This window comes from Anas platyrhynchos, chromosome 1, assembly GCF_047663525.1.
Source record: "Anas platyrhynchos isolate ZD024472 breed Pekin duck chromosome 1, IASCAAS_PekinDuck_T2T, whole genome shotgun sequence".
Taxonomy (NCBI): Eukaryota; Metazoa; Chordata; class Aves; order Anseriformes; family Anatidae; genus Anas; species Anas platyrhynchos.
The window spans coordinates 152,479,076-152,493,347 of record NC_092587.1 but is presented as its reverse complement, the minus strand read 5'-3'; the positions used below and the strand labels follow the sequence as shown (position 1 = coordinate 152,493,347).

General features: G+C 35.5%; 1 protein-coding gene and 1 long non-coding RNA gene across 15 annotated transcripts in view; one reads left to right on the top strand and one right to left on the bottom strand.

Annotated features, from left to right (window-relative positions):
• The window catches only part of DOCK9 (dedicator of cytokinesis 9), a 127,705-nt gene that overhangs the window by 34,458 nt on the left and 78,975 nt on the right, over nt 1-14,272 (bottom strand). For 11 of the 13 annotated variants that reach the window (XM_027443490.3, XM_072032445.1, XM_027443447.3 and 8 more), the window contains exons 28-35: nt 13,457-13,603; nt 12,698-12,781; nt 11,953-12,064; nt 6,940-7,118; nt 6,035-6,151; nt 4,690-4,810; nt 3,222-3,355; nt 8-122 (exon numbers count right to left, since the gene is read on the bottom strand). In XM_027443490.3, the coding sequence (XP_027299291.3) occupies nt 8-122; nt 3,222-3,355; nt 4,690-4,810; nt 6,035-6,151; nt 6,940-7,118; nt 11,953-12,064; nt 12,698-12,781; nt 13,457-13,603 (1,009 nt within the window). Of the gene's footprint in view, nt 1-7; nt 123-2,379; nt 2,623-3,221; nt 3,356-4,689; nt 4,811-6,034; nt 6,152-6,939; nt 7,119-11,952; nt 12,065-12,697; nt 12,782-13,456; nt 13,604-14,272 lie in introns of those variants that run through there. The other 2 variants (XM_072032444.1, XM_072032443.1) reach the window with 2 other exon arrangements.
• Nucleotides 8,884-14,272, top strand: part of LOC140001292 (uncharacterized) — a 37,466-nt gene continuing 32,077 nt past the window's right edge. The window contains exon 1 of one of the 2 annotated variants that reach the window (XR_011806368.1): nt 8,884-9,413. This is a non-coding gene — a long non-coding RNA (uncharacterized lncRNA). The remainder of the gene's footprint in view (nt 9,414-14,272) is intronic. The other variant, XR_011806367.1, reaches the window with a different exon arrangement.

Genomic DNA, 14,272 nt, shown 5'->3' with positions numbered 1-14,272 from the left:
TACCTACCTTCTGACATACTTCTTAAGATATGAAGAAAACACATGAGCAGACTCTTGATTTCTGCTTGGTCAAGTTTGTCGTATCGAACAACAGAACTTCCTAATGTGCTGCTCTGTTGGTTCTGAAGAGAAAACAGACACATTTTGTCTGAAAAGTTCTTAAACTCATAATGAACTAAAATGTTTTGAATTGCTTTATTAACTCCTGCAACAGAAAAAGGATCTCAGAATGAAGACAAAAATGTTTTATGTAGAGCCAGGTCACTAAAACACACATTGCACACACGAAGTATACAAAATTAAACCTCTTTACCTTTGGTTTTATTTCCTTCTCTGTACATTTTTCTTCCCCCAGAAAGATGAGTAAGAGGAAAAGTTACCTGACTGACTTTAAATCAAGTTAATTACAGATAGATACCACATTGTAGAAATCAGGCATGCCCTTTTTTTTTTTGGTTTACTTTAAAAATACATGCTACTGTACATACATGTATACACCTCTTTGCTTTTGAAGAGATTATGTTGAACTGTAGGCAGAGCCTCCAATAAATTCCTTCTATTTAAAGACGGAAGAATCCCAGGGGATTTTTGTATGGGAATTACATGTATTCTGAAAGACCAACTACTGATAAGTAACTCGCCCTTGCCTCAAGAAAACTTCCAGCTTCAAAACCTAGTTAATCAGCAATATTCAACATTGAAAAAAATCTGTCCAAAAAGAAAAGGAGAATCATGACTTTCAAAATAGGTATCATAGAAAGAGCTACTAAAAAGAAAAAATAAAACTGTGAGAATATAGATATAGAGCTTTAGGCAATATCTTGTTTGTAGAAGAATCATTTCCACACAATCAAACGTTATAAAATCCTCAGTCTTAAGCTTTTACAGATATGCTATATAAACATTTGCTTAAAGGTTATATTATGCCCTTTTTAGTGCCTAACCCTCACTTACAATATGAGGCCACTTATCCCAATGGAAGATGAACCAGGCGTTTAGTCCGTTTTCCAGAAAGTTAACATTCTAGTATAATTGATCTGTGCAACAATTTCTACAAAGAAGTTTAATCATCTTGGCCTCATTATCTTTTAAGGACACATATACCAGTTTAGGAGAAAATCATTTATATCAAAATTAGTAAAACAAAAATGAAAATAAAAAAAGTCTTAAGGGATAAAAGCACTTGGTTTCACAAACAAAGCAAGAATTGTTGATACTCCAAGGGTAGAACAACCCTTCCCACAGTACACGCATCAAATGACTACTAAACCCTTCAGCATATTCCAAAAAAGGACAGAATCACTGTCCTAGAACAGATCTGTGCAGTCTGTTATAATCTAGTCATTGAACGGATATGCAGTGGCATGTGAAACTATATTTAATATTGTAATTTAGGAGGAAATGGACACCTACACGAACCTGACTACTGCAAATTCTAAAGACCCCATAAACTGTTAATCTTTGAAGTATCTCTGGTAAATGAGGAAGTGCTACTATACAGCTCTATTGAAATAGAACAGGCAATCAAAAGGTAGAAGAGTGGAAACTGAATTTGAATTTCCTAGATTTTTTGATATTGTTCAGAGACAAAACTCCCCCTGAAACAGTTGAAAATGTACATGGACAAAACTAGGACTACAGCTACTCATTTATTTTTTTAAATTATCTCACTAGCATATGAAATATGTACATGTTAAAATAAAAATAGCTATACTTTAGCAAAACATGTTTCCACAAGCATTGCTCTGCAGGCTGTTCTGAAACAAAATTAGAACAAAACCATGGCTCTTCAGTAATGATATCAAACAACCAGAAAAAAATGAAGATACGTGTAGTGAACAACTAGTCTACTAGAAAGAGTTTGAGTTTGAAAAGCAATAAATAATAAGCCAGCATTAAGTATTATTTAGGGAAAATATTAACAGCATGCAAAACATAAATCTTGTACTACCTAAATTGTCAGACCAGAGTATAATTTTCAAAGGATGGTGACTCCTTTGAAAGCTCTTTTACTTAGTAAAAACACTACACATTAGCAATTAACAATAAGAAAACTAAGTAATAGATGACAGAATTGCCATTTAGCAACAGCATATGTCCAAGACATTTATTTACTTGGTCACTGTCAAAAAACTTTTTAGTCCTATTTGTATTAAGTATCATAAAACTCAAACTCTGCTGATATTTAAGCTGATTGAATATTTCTGGTATAATCAAATCATGTACATGAACTATCACAGGTTTGCCATTTAATAATATTTTATATAGTGGCTTTGCACATATTTGCCTTCAGATTCAACTGTTGCAAAGAAGTGGCAAAACTGTTGATCACACACTTCACTCAGAAGCTTAAATATACCAAGCACAAAAAAAAGAAATACTTCTTGTAACTGAAGAGGGAAAGCAGCATGCATAATTTTCTCTGGTAAAACTGGAATTGTCAGAAGTGAAAAATCCATAGTAACACGGTATTTCTTTGCAGGGTGAGAATTTTCTTCTTCTTCTCCATTAGGACGCATAGCATGAGCAGAGTGCCTTCTGAGAAGCTTCTCTCTCTGCCACACGAAGGCATGTCAGGGTCAAGGGGAAAAAGTTAACATGTTGTGACACGCACAACAAGATCTAAGAAAACGAAAGTGATCAGCATCATTACAAGCTCTAGAAAGACATGACTGAATAACTCATAGCTACTGCAGCCATTCCTACTTTGTAACAGGTTGAATATGCAATGATTTAAAGAGTCAAACATAAGAGAAGTTACCTAGAGAATGCATGGTAATTGATTTTAAAAGATTCAATTTAAAATGCTATGCGTACTGTGAACAGACAGAGTGAAGATCTCCACAAAGATCTCCACAAAAATCAAATAAGTTCTCCAAATCAGAATTCAGTTCTCTCAAGGAAAATTTAATACACTTCACCTACTGCATTTATCTAGAAAAAGGAAGTCACAACCACTTGCTTATGTTTCTAAATTGAAAAATCTGTTTACATTTTCTGCAAAACAGCTTAATAAATGCAATGCTAGAAAAGCTCATATGACACCTGTTCTGGAAAAAAATAAAAAAATAAAACACTGCTCTGCAGTCATTTTAGAAAGCCCAATCCCAGTAGAGATTACCAAAGTTAACTTGAAATTTTGGCAATACACTTCTGTGGGTATTTTGTTGTTGTTGTTTTTATGTTTGGAGGTGTGTGCACTCGTTTGTTTGTTTTTTTACCTTGTCAAGGGAATTGCTTTTGTCACTGTGTCTTTCAGGAAGACTGTTTCCTGAGTCTGTACTTATAAGAGAGCCTCTTGAGTCAGCATTCCTCACACAATTAATATTTGGAGTTGATGTGGTGTACGGGGAAGCTAAACAAAACAAAACGATATAAAAATCTCAGATGATACATATACTGAAAAAGTCATTCCATAGTCAGACTTCTAAACCCACCATATATGTATATATTTCTTAAGAAGGCAAACAGTTACTTCTTAAGAAGGCAAACAGTTACATTTAGGACTTGAGGGAATGTCTTGAAGCTGCAACAGGGGAGATTCAGACTGGATATCAGGAAAAGGTTCTTCACTAATAGGGTGGTCAAACACTGGAACAGGCTCCCCATGGAAGTGGTCACGGCATCGAGGCTGTCAGAGTTCAAGAAGCATTTGGACAATGCCCTCAGACACATGGTCTGATTTTCTGGGTGATCCTTTGGGGACCCAGGGTTGGTCTTGATGAACCTTGTGGGTCATTTCCAACTCAGATATTCTATGATTCTACATACTTTAAATGAAGATAAGCTTATTCTGTATTTTCAGCAGTGTATGTACATATCTACACACACTTGCAGATTTATGTAGAAATACATGCACACTCATGTAAAAAACATAGGTATCAATAGATATATACTTACATGAAAAAACAAGTTTATAGAACATTTCCTTATTTTTCAGCTGGCTTTTTTTTTTTTTTAATTGACTAGTAACTGATACAACTAATTACAGCAGATAACAACAAACTGAAAACCATGTTAAGAAAGAGAAGAGGATAGCCACAAGTGCAAGCAGCATTCCATTTAGAGTTGTGAAAATCACAGAATAGCTCAGACTGGGAGGCACCTTAAAGATTATCCAGTCCCACCCCCCTGCCATGGGCAGGGACACCTCCCACCACACCAGGTTGCCCAAAGCCCCATCCAGCCTGGCCTTGAACACCTCCAGAGATGGGGCACCCACAGCTTCTCTGGGCAGCCTGTGCCAGGGCCTCACCACCCTCACAGTGAAGAATTTCCTCCTTATATATAATCTAAACCTACCCTATTTCAGTTTAAAGCTATTTAAACTAAACAATCATTTTATCATTTACTAATCCATGGATTATGGTTCTCTTGCTGTGACTAATGCTATTCTTGTCTCCTATTTCTCTGCAGCAAGACAATAACTATCAACTTTGATGGGGGGAGGGAGGAAACAGCTCTCTGCAGGAAATAGGTTTATTTTCGAATAGAAAAACACAGCAAAACAAAAATCCCCAAAGAAAGATCTCATTTGCAGTCTGAATTCTGGATCTAACAGAAGAGCTGATTGCATTACAGTTCTGTACAAGTGACAACCAAATACAGAATCAAAAAGCAGCCAAATCTACACACAGAACAATTACTTTTAGTAACAAAAGAAAAATATGTTTGTTTTTAAGTGCTTACCAATGCCAGAGATAACACCAAACAGATCTTTAGGAAGGTTGTTATCCAATGTGTTTACTGATTTTTGTGGTGTTACTAGTTGATTAGCAGTCGGCAAACTAAGTGCATCATCTTTTGCACTCTGCTTGGAAAAAAAAAGAAAAACGTGATTGTTTTCCAACATGGATTTAGTTAGAAATATGTATTTTACCTTCTAGTGCAGAATTTGCTATATATTTTTCTTATTTAATTTCTATTGACTATGCTCAAAAGCATAGAATGAGATGTTCAGGCTTTTGAACAAGTCTGAGATAACCTCAAAATTAAAATACCTCAGCAAAAATTGAAAATATTCATATTCCATGCCATTTTAAACAATGTAATGCAGATATTGCCCAAACACCCAGACTACCTTTATTTCAAACTTCCAAACATTTCTTTTGTTAGAAGGGTACTGTGAGTTTCTTTCTTAATCATCAAATGGAACACAGAAAAATATGGAAAAAAATAGATTTGTTTAATCATTAAATCTTGATTCAATTACTGTATGAGAGTATAATATATCAATATACTCCTTCATAAATACCCTTTGAATTCGTTCTCCTCTAATCCTCTTATATTACAGCTGTTCCAAAAGCATATTTCTTTAAGGCTAAAAACTCTAATTTCTAGAGAATGAACTAAATTTATTTCTGGTCTGTATATGTCAGTATTGGACTGACATATGGAACTGGAAAACTGGAGTTACAAAAAAAACACCAACCACACCTCCATCTACCACCAACACAAGTTTTTCTGCTGAACAGCACAGTAGCTAATGAATCCCTCATGACTTTATCAAACAACTAATTATCTGCGTTAGATGTTGGGGGAGTATTCTCTTACACGAGCATGAAGTATGTACAAGTGCCTCCAGTACCTCTACAAGAGTAGAGGCAAACTGTTTATACAGATTGTCAGGGAAACCGAGAAGAAGTGTAATTTCTGAGTAAGGAAAGATACCATGATTTAATTAGTCTTACCCTACAATAAGTTTATCAAAATAATAGATATGAAAGGAAGGCAATGAAATTGCAGAAACAACTGTTGTTTTTCTTTTGTTGTTGCTGTTTGGTGTTTGCTTTGTTTTCTGCTCTAACTGTAATGTAACCTTCTTTTTAGGTATAAACCTTAGCTGGACCAGAGAAACAGCAGCCAGAACCATGAAAGGTAACCAAGCTTTTAATATAGTATAAAGCAACCCAACAAACTCACAGAATTCTGAAACTTAAAATCTGTATCAGAAACATGTGATGTTTTATATACTCATTACCAATAAATTATGATAAAAAATAATTCAGAATACCAGCTAGAAATGGTCACTCACATTGCTTGAAGGATTAACAGGAAACGGAGACACATCTTTAACATTGATCCGTTGAACATTTTCTATAAGCAGTCCGAAGAGTGGCAAGTACATTGTGGCTATTCTTGCTTGATGGCTCTAAATTGAGTTGTAGAGTTCATTATCAAATTACAGATTTGATTTGTAATCAAAGATTATTTTTTAACGCTATTCCTTAATTACAAAAAAAGAAGCATTTAACAAATGTTTGTTATGACAGAGACCAAATTCCTAAGTTCCTAAGTGCCAAAAGCCATGGTCACCACTACTTCATTATAACTCAAAGAAGGTCAACAAATTGTCTTTACTGTTTTAATATAATGTAGAAAAAAAATCTAAATTAACGTGATTTCAGCTAGGACTAGCAAAGTAAATTAACTTTACATTAGCTTGATAAATTCATATTGAGATCTTAATATTTAATGGCTTCTTCACAGCACAGATGAATCCATGTTTTAAAACAAGAAGTCCAGGAAAAACATCATTCAAAATTTACTGTTATGACTTGTAGCTTTCTTATACTCACTTTATTAATAATAGATGACAGAAGGACAGCTCCCTAATATTAACAGCTAATGTTTAATGAAAATAAGAGCTTTAAAAACAGTTTGTAAAGAATATAAGCACAATAGTTAAGCTACACTGTACCAAAAAATATAACAAACACATGTAAAATTATGCTAAAAAAGGTATATTGTACTCTCATTTAGTTAAAAAAAAATCAGGTTTGCAGACTGAATTTGATACAATTGTCATAACTATTTTCATCACAGACACAACCTGAGTAGAAATAGCATGGCTGCAAAGTAATAAATTTTTGTGAAAGAATACTCCTACATGTGTGCACATACTATTATTTTGCACTACTAACATAGAAATACACTTACCCTGGAAGCATATCTATCATCAAAAGAATGCTTTATCATCAAATTCTTGAGCACACTAATAGCAATCTGCCGCACTTCTCGGAACTCCTGTAATGCATTTCCCACCTCCCTTAGAAGCAGTCCCACTAAGAAGTGATTCTTACAGAACTCATCCGTTAGTGAATAGTCCAGGTGAAGGTCTGGAGGTAAAGAAGGTCTACGTTAGAAATGGCATTATTTAAACTAATTTATCAATTCACATAAGGCTGAACAAAAATATTTCCAAGGTTATTGGCAGTCATACATATTCATATTCAAACATTCATAAATATAATCATAAATATTTGTATATGTATGTATGTATGTCACATTAATGCATAATTATGCAATTATTAAACAGTAATGTATATTCAATCAACAGAAGCTGGAAAAATATAAATATTTGAAAAAATATATTTTTAAATCACATATTTTAAAAATACTGTCCAATATTCAAAAGTCTTCCAAATAAAATTGACATGGATCAGTACCTTATAGATTCATATTCAACTTTCAAATCTGTATTTATGCACTGAAACGGCATGTGGTGCATAAAGGTTATGCACATCCTATATTTCAGAAATTTAGTTGTATGGCAGAAAGAGGTTTTAGGTTTTGGTCTGTAGTTCAGTCCCAGGTTAGTAAACTTGAAGGATTGCAAGCAAAACATGGGTTTTACAAGTTTTAGATTTTTGTGCCGCAGTTTTAAGTTCCTTCTTCATTATCTTCCACATGTGTCTATTACAAACATAGACTATAAAGCCTGCTAACAACTGATCTTAGTTAATTCATCATTTCTAAGAAAATAATCCTCAAAATTTGCAATGGATAATAAGTGTAATGAAGAGACTGTATTTGCATCACACATGCCCAATTTAAACAATCTCGTCTCATTTTATCAGCACACAAAAGGACAAAGATATGTAAACAAAATAACTGAAATCCACATAAATTAGAAGTACATTGTAATAAAGTAATTTAATCAGATGTAGCAGAAAAAAAGTTACTATATATTTGAGAAACATTTACATATTCAGTGTTAATTGCACTAGAAATGGGATTAAAGAACATTTTAACATCTGTACTTTAACCGTTACAATAAGATTTTATCTCACAAAATATTTCCTATCTCTTAGTAACTATATATCTATGCTAAGCCACATATAGAGATACATATATTATATAGACACACAGAAACACACATCTGACACAAAGTCAAACTGCTCCCCTTTAGGAGTATTTTATGTACTAAAAATAATCCACTTAATTTATGTAGTAGATACACAATAATTTAAGAGAAACTTTAGCTTTAAAATCTTACTTATTAGAATGTATATATTTTTAAAATATCAACAGAGCAGCTTTTTAAGAATTTCTCACATTCGCTTTCATTGCTCAATAGAACAGTAAAAGACAGATACTAATCTGAAAGCACTTTCATTTTTTGAAGCCCTCCCACTACAGGAATGCATGAAATCAGAAAGAAGCAGAGATACAATGGCACAAACTTGCTCTCTTGTCAACTGAGATCTCCTACTTGTGACACCAAAACAGGGCCAGAAACATTTCCAATAAAGGTCTTCTTTCCTAGCCGAACCCCTAGTTCACTAGCGAGCAGGATTTTACACTGTTCTTTACTGTGTAATCAGAAACACTATTTCTTCTATTTTTGCTATTCTTTGAGGAATAAAAGGAAAAAGTCAAAGACGAGCACAAGCTCTATGCAGTTCTCTAGCTCTTACTCCCAAATCTTGTTCTATCCCCTTGACGAAAGCTTTAACTAGCTATACTCAAATTTACTAAGCCAATATTGCAGGAAAAAAAAAATAATCCACAAAAATTAAATTTTAGTCAGGTTTGCTTGTTATCTGTAAAAGCACTTTCCTCGTTTCTGCTTCAGGTTGTTTGCTATAGTTCAATGCCTGGAAAGCAATCTGTGAGATGGAAGCAAGAACAAGGTACAAAAGAGGAATGGTCACCTACAAAGGGATAGTGCCAGGAAAGCCAAAACTTGACTACAGCTGAAACTGGTACCAGACTGCGGTAGTGTGGGATCGCCCCTTGCCAGGCCACTCTGTGATCTCAAGATAAACTAATGTTATGTTCTTGGCATTGTTACAAGTGTAGTGAGTCGGGACAGTTAGGCACTCCCTAACTGTACCTGCAATTCCTGCTACCTGGATACCAGAACCACACGATCTGGAAGGTAATAGATTGTACGGTTGGTTGGCAACACAAGAATTACCCAACCTGAATTGTGGCCAGGATGGAAAAACACTGACTATAGCCAACCATCTAACAGTCCTATAAATACCAGCCCTAAGCAAAGAGCCCTTATGAGATCTCCAGAACCAGAGCGGGCTGTGACCTAGGATCTCCCATTGGTGGGACACCTCTCAAGGCAAGACTCCTCGAGGTTCAGTGATCGTCTGCTGAATACGCCGACACAGAGGAGGGTGAGTAATTCACCAAAAGAGGAAAAGTTCTTTAGCACACAACTGAGTTTAGTTATCCCCAGTATCTTGTACTACAGACATCCCTAATCCCTTACTGCATAGAAATCCTGAGTCTCTTGCTGTAGAGAAACTAATACTTTGCCTTAAGTCTTCTGTGTGAACCTTGCCATTTACAAATCTTTAACTAAGTCACAGTTTTGATTGCAGCAAATACTACTCAACTGTTGTGTTAAATAGGCTAATGATTAACTGATGATTAAGTACTACTAAAGAAAAAAAATCATTAAAAAAAAAAATCTATTTTGCAGTTTACCTCAAAGGAATTAATAATAAACCTTAAAGTGTTGATGTATCAGATCTGTGTAAAAATGTCATCCATGATATGGACATCAATGGCAACAGGAACAGTTTCTACCACTATAGTAGCACTAAATGGCTGAACAAGGAAAAACACGGGACATTTGCTGGATGGAGATGGTGATTTAAAGAAAGTGGAGTTGGTTAAGACTGAGGTATTTTTGTTGCCTTCACTGCCATGGTTACCAGGCCTTGTGAGTCCAGGGATTAGGTTGAAGAAAGGGAATTATCGGTAGTGGATGAGAATCATGTCAGGGATCTCCTAAGAGACCCATGCAAATCCATGGCACCAGATGAGATGCTGAGAGAGTTCAGTAGTATCATTAGAAGACCACACCCTATCACCTTTGTTAAGCCATGGAGATCAGGGGGCTCCCATAATCAGAATCTTGCAATGACTGAAGAGAAGCAGATGTAACACACATCCAAAAAAAAAAAAAAAAAAAGGAATTGCAGGACTCATATTGGTCCCTGGTAAATTCATAGAGTTGAGTCCTCTTAGAAACTATTTTTTGACCATCAAAGGAGAAGAGTATGACCAGGAACAGCCAGGATAGATTTATCCAGGGTAAACCATATATCCTGATTTAAGCTGGGATAGAGTTAATTTTATTCCTAGTAGCTGTTATGGTTCTGTGTTTTGGAGTTAGGATGAGAATAACGCTGATAAACACACTGATGTTTTAGGTGTTGCATGACAGTGCTTACACTTAAGTCAAGGACTTTTCAGCTTCTCAGAGTACCCTGCCAGTTCGGAAGCTGGAGGTGCACAAGGAGCTGGGAGGGGACACAGCCAGGACAGCTGGCCCAAACTGGCCAAAGAGGTATCCCATACCATATGACAACATGCTGAACATTAAGATGGGCTGACTGGCTGGGGTGGGGGTTTCCTGCTGCTCAGGGTATGGCTGAGCATTGGTCCATGGGTGGCAAGCATCACTTGCATCATGCATCACTTGCTTTGTGTATTCTTTTATTATCCTTCTCTTTTCTGTCCTATTAAATTGTCTTTTCTCACAAGCTGTTGCAATTTTTTTTCCTCCTTGATTCTCTCCCCCATCCCACTGGATCTGAGGGGTGATTGAATAGCTGTGTGGTGCTCGGCTGCCTGCCAAACCAGACCTGTCCAGTCAGAGCTTTTACATACTGTAAAAGGGGGTAAAAATTCTGTAGCCAGGCGGAGGAAAGAGACTCATCCATGAGTCGGTATACAGACAGAGCATGCTTGACTAACATGCTTTGTGGATGGCAAAAAAACCTGAGGAGTACAGTTCATATGCTTGGGGGCAAGGCTGCATTTCAGAAGAATGTAGATGGGCTAAAGGAACTTGACTCAACTCAACAGGGACAAATGTAAAATTTTGCACCTGGGATGGATGAACTCCCTGTGATGATACAAGACATCGAACAACTGGCTTGGGAGCAGCTCTGCTGAAAGCAATGTCCTGGTGGACAGCAAGTTAAATAGGAATCAGCAGAGCATCCTGGCAATAATGAAGGCTAACAGCATACAGACCAACATGTACCAACAGCAGCATAATCAGTATATCAAGGGAAGTGGTTATTCCCCTCTACTGATATTTATTAGACCTATCTGTAACACCAGGTGGAGTATTTGTGCCTTCTAGTACGAGAAAGATAACTTAACTTGACTGAGCTCAGTGGAGTGCTGCCAAAGCAGATATAAGGCTGGAGAGCACATGCCTTGCCAGGACAAACTGAGGGAACCAAGCTCATTCAGTCTGCAGAATGAAAGGCCTGAGGTGACATGACCAGGAAGGTAAACTACAGACCTACTGAAATCCCTTCACACCTGAATGATTCTATGAAAAAAATGTATCAGGCCTCACGCTGCACACCCGCCTAAAGGAATGTTGCAGCTTTTAATTCACTAGCTGTGGCAGTCTAACTCAAAAACAAAACAAAGAAACAAACATTCAGAGCAAGAAAGGAAGGCAAGAGTCAAAGACAATTTACCATATGTTTCAATAACTAGGTACTTTGCACAGATTACTCTGCTACCTAAACTACTCCTTTGAGTTTACAGAGATCAAAATTTGACATTTCCATTTAATAACATTGAGGTTTCTTACACATCACAACCTGAATTTACACAGCTTATTTGTTTAACAAGAAAAAGGTGACACCTGAGAAATACACCACAGACTTTAGAAGAATTTACCTTGGTATCTCTGAACTCTGCCTTTTCCAAATGGCATTGGTAGATTCAAAGGTATATAGTGTTCATGATTACAGACTACACGGAGAAATTCAAATTTGAATTCAAAAAGAGTCTGCAAAAGTAATTTTAAAGTTTAAATTAAACAACTGATGCAGCAATTTGAATAACATTAAAACCAGTTTTCTTACACACAAGGGTGATTTCTCTCAGTTTTGCAGTGTGAGGGATATAGTCCTGTCAATGTTCTGTATGTCAGCAAAAAAGACTTTCAACACAATTCATACTTGACAGCTGGATATAATTCTAATAATTTTGGACAATGGGAACAGTGATTTGGACATGCATCCATAAATAATAAGCTATAATACACTGTAAGAACAGTCTGAACTTGCAGAAGAAATTATTTGGATTACTGGTACAAGCTCTTTCCTCTACAGTAAATTTATAGAAACTTATCAGATATCAAAGATTCACCTAATGCTTTCAACTTTAACCTTTCATATTTATGCTCAAAATTTCTGCTTAGTGCTGCCCACCCCTCTTCATTTTCTCAATATACATGCTCTATGGTTGTCAAGTTGCACCTGGAGATGTGAATCAAAATATGAAAAAGTGATTTCATGGAAAAAAAATTATCTAGGCACAGTGTACATGCTTGAGTGTAACTAGAAACAAGTCTGAAGGACTGTATCCACATGCATCAAGAAGCAAATCCTTAAAACTAATTTGTTTAAAAACAGAGTACCTTTGGATCTCCTGGTGCAAAGCAGCTGATGTAGTTATTGATTTGCTTGAAAACAAAACCTCTGTCCATAAAAGTAAAACACCTCTGGGGGAAAAACAAACAAAAAGATGGAATTGATTTAGTATTGCTTCAGTGCTCAGTACTTGTACTTCGCTAGTTTATTTTCCAAACACATTATTGATATTTCAGTCAGTTTGAACATAAACAGTAAAACAAGCAATTATTAATATACCTATACATATGCATACCAAATTTCCCCTTATAATCCAGAATGGAAACTGCATATAAAACAACTGTTTGAAGATAAGAAATGTATCTTGACAAACAAAAATGACATGCTATTAGCAGCTTTATCTACCATTTCATTCCCCATCCTTTTTTCTCCATTATTGGCTGAAAACAGAAAGATACTAAAAGACTATCCATACCAAATTCATTAAAAATAAAATATTACTCAAAGCATGAAACCTTTGTGGGATTAAAAGATAACTAGATCATATTGAAGGGGAGGGGGAGACAAGAAAAAATAAAAATTTTGATAAAATGTAAATTCATTAAAAATCAAACCTCTGAAAATATGTATTTTTGATCACAAAAGACAAGTTGTATTTCAATGCATTTTAACTTGGACAGAGAATTATACTTTGAAAGCATTATGCACGTTCAGTTTTATATGGGTCAGCTTTAAAATTCTTTAAAATTCACGAAGAAACAGCATTACTGCAAAAGTAACCACAGAGCTGTCACTTGTGTACTTACTTTTATAAAGGCAGCAAGGCTGTGGTTGGCATTTTTTGAAGCCTCTGGATTGTCTCTGTACTTCTGAGTGATGTGTGGCATTAGCATATTAACAACCGTCTCAACCGCATGATGAAAGGAAGCGGAAAATCTCTGGTTTCGCAAGAGCTAGAAGCACAAATTCAGATACATATTTAATACGGTTTATAACACTAAAATATACGAAAACTTATTTTACATAAGATATAGATAACTCGCCATGGAAGGGAGACAAAGCATTAAGAGGTTTTCAAATTCTCATAGTAGTTTAAAATAGCATTTTATTTAAAGATTTTCCTGAGCCTTTTTTCAAGTCTCATCCATGCTTTTTTTCTTTCTTTCTCATCAGCCACTTCAAATCTCAGCTCTTCCTGGCTTCAAAATCCTACTCTCCACGTTTTAAGTTTCCACTCATCAGAAATATTTTCCTTTGCCATTAAGTTCTTTGTCACTTAGTTTAACAGATTTCCTCTACATTCATGATTTACCTGTTTCTACTCACCATCTGTATTATTATCTTCATCAATTATTTCATACAGTAAGTTCTCTTCAACTTATTGCCGTTACAGAGTCTCTTTTACTTTTCTGTATCTTACAGTCTATAATAAATTGTCTTTTGTCTGTAGGGACTTAATGACTTGTGGGGTGATGCTAAAGAAGAAGCTAGCTTTGATAAAAACCATTTTAACTGTCATTGCTTTTCTTTCTGAAAACTGTAAGATCAAAATATCCAAGTGCTTTGTCATTTGTATACCTTTTTGAACTAAATTGAATGCAACACTCCTAGTCAGAACAAGT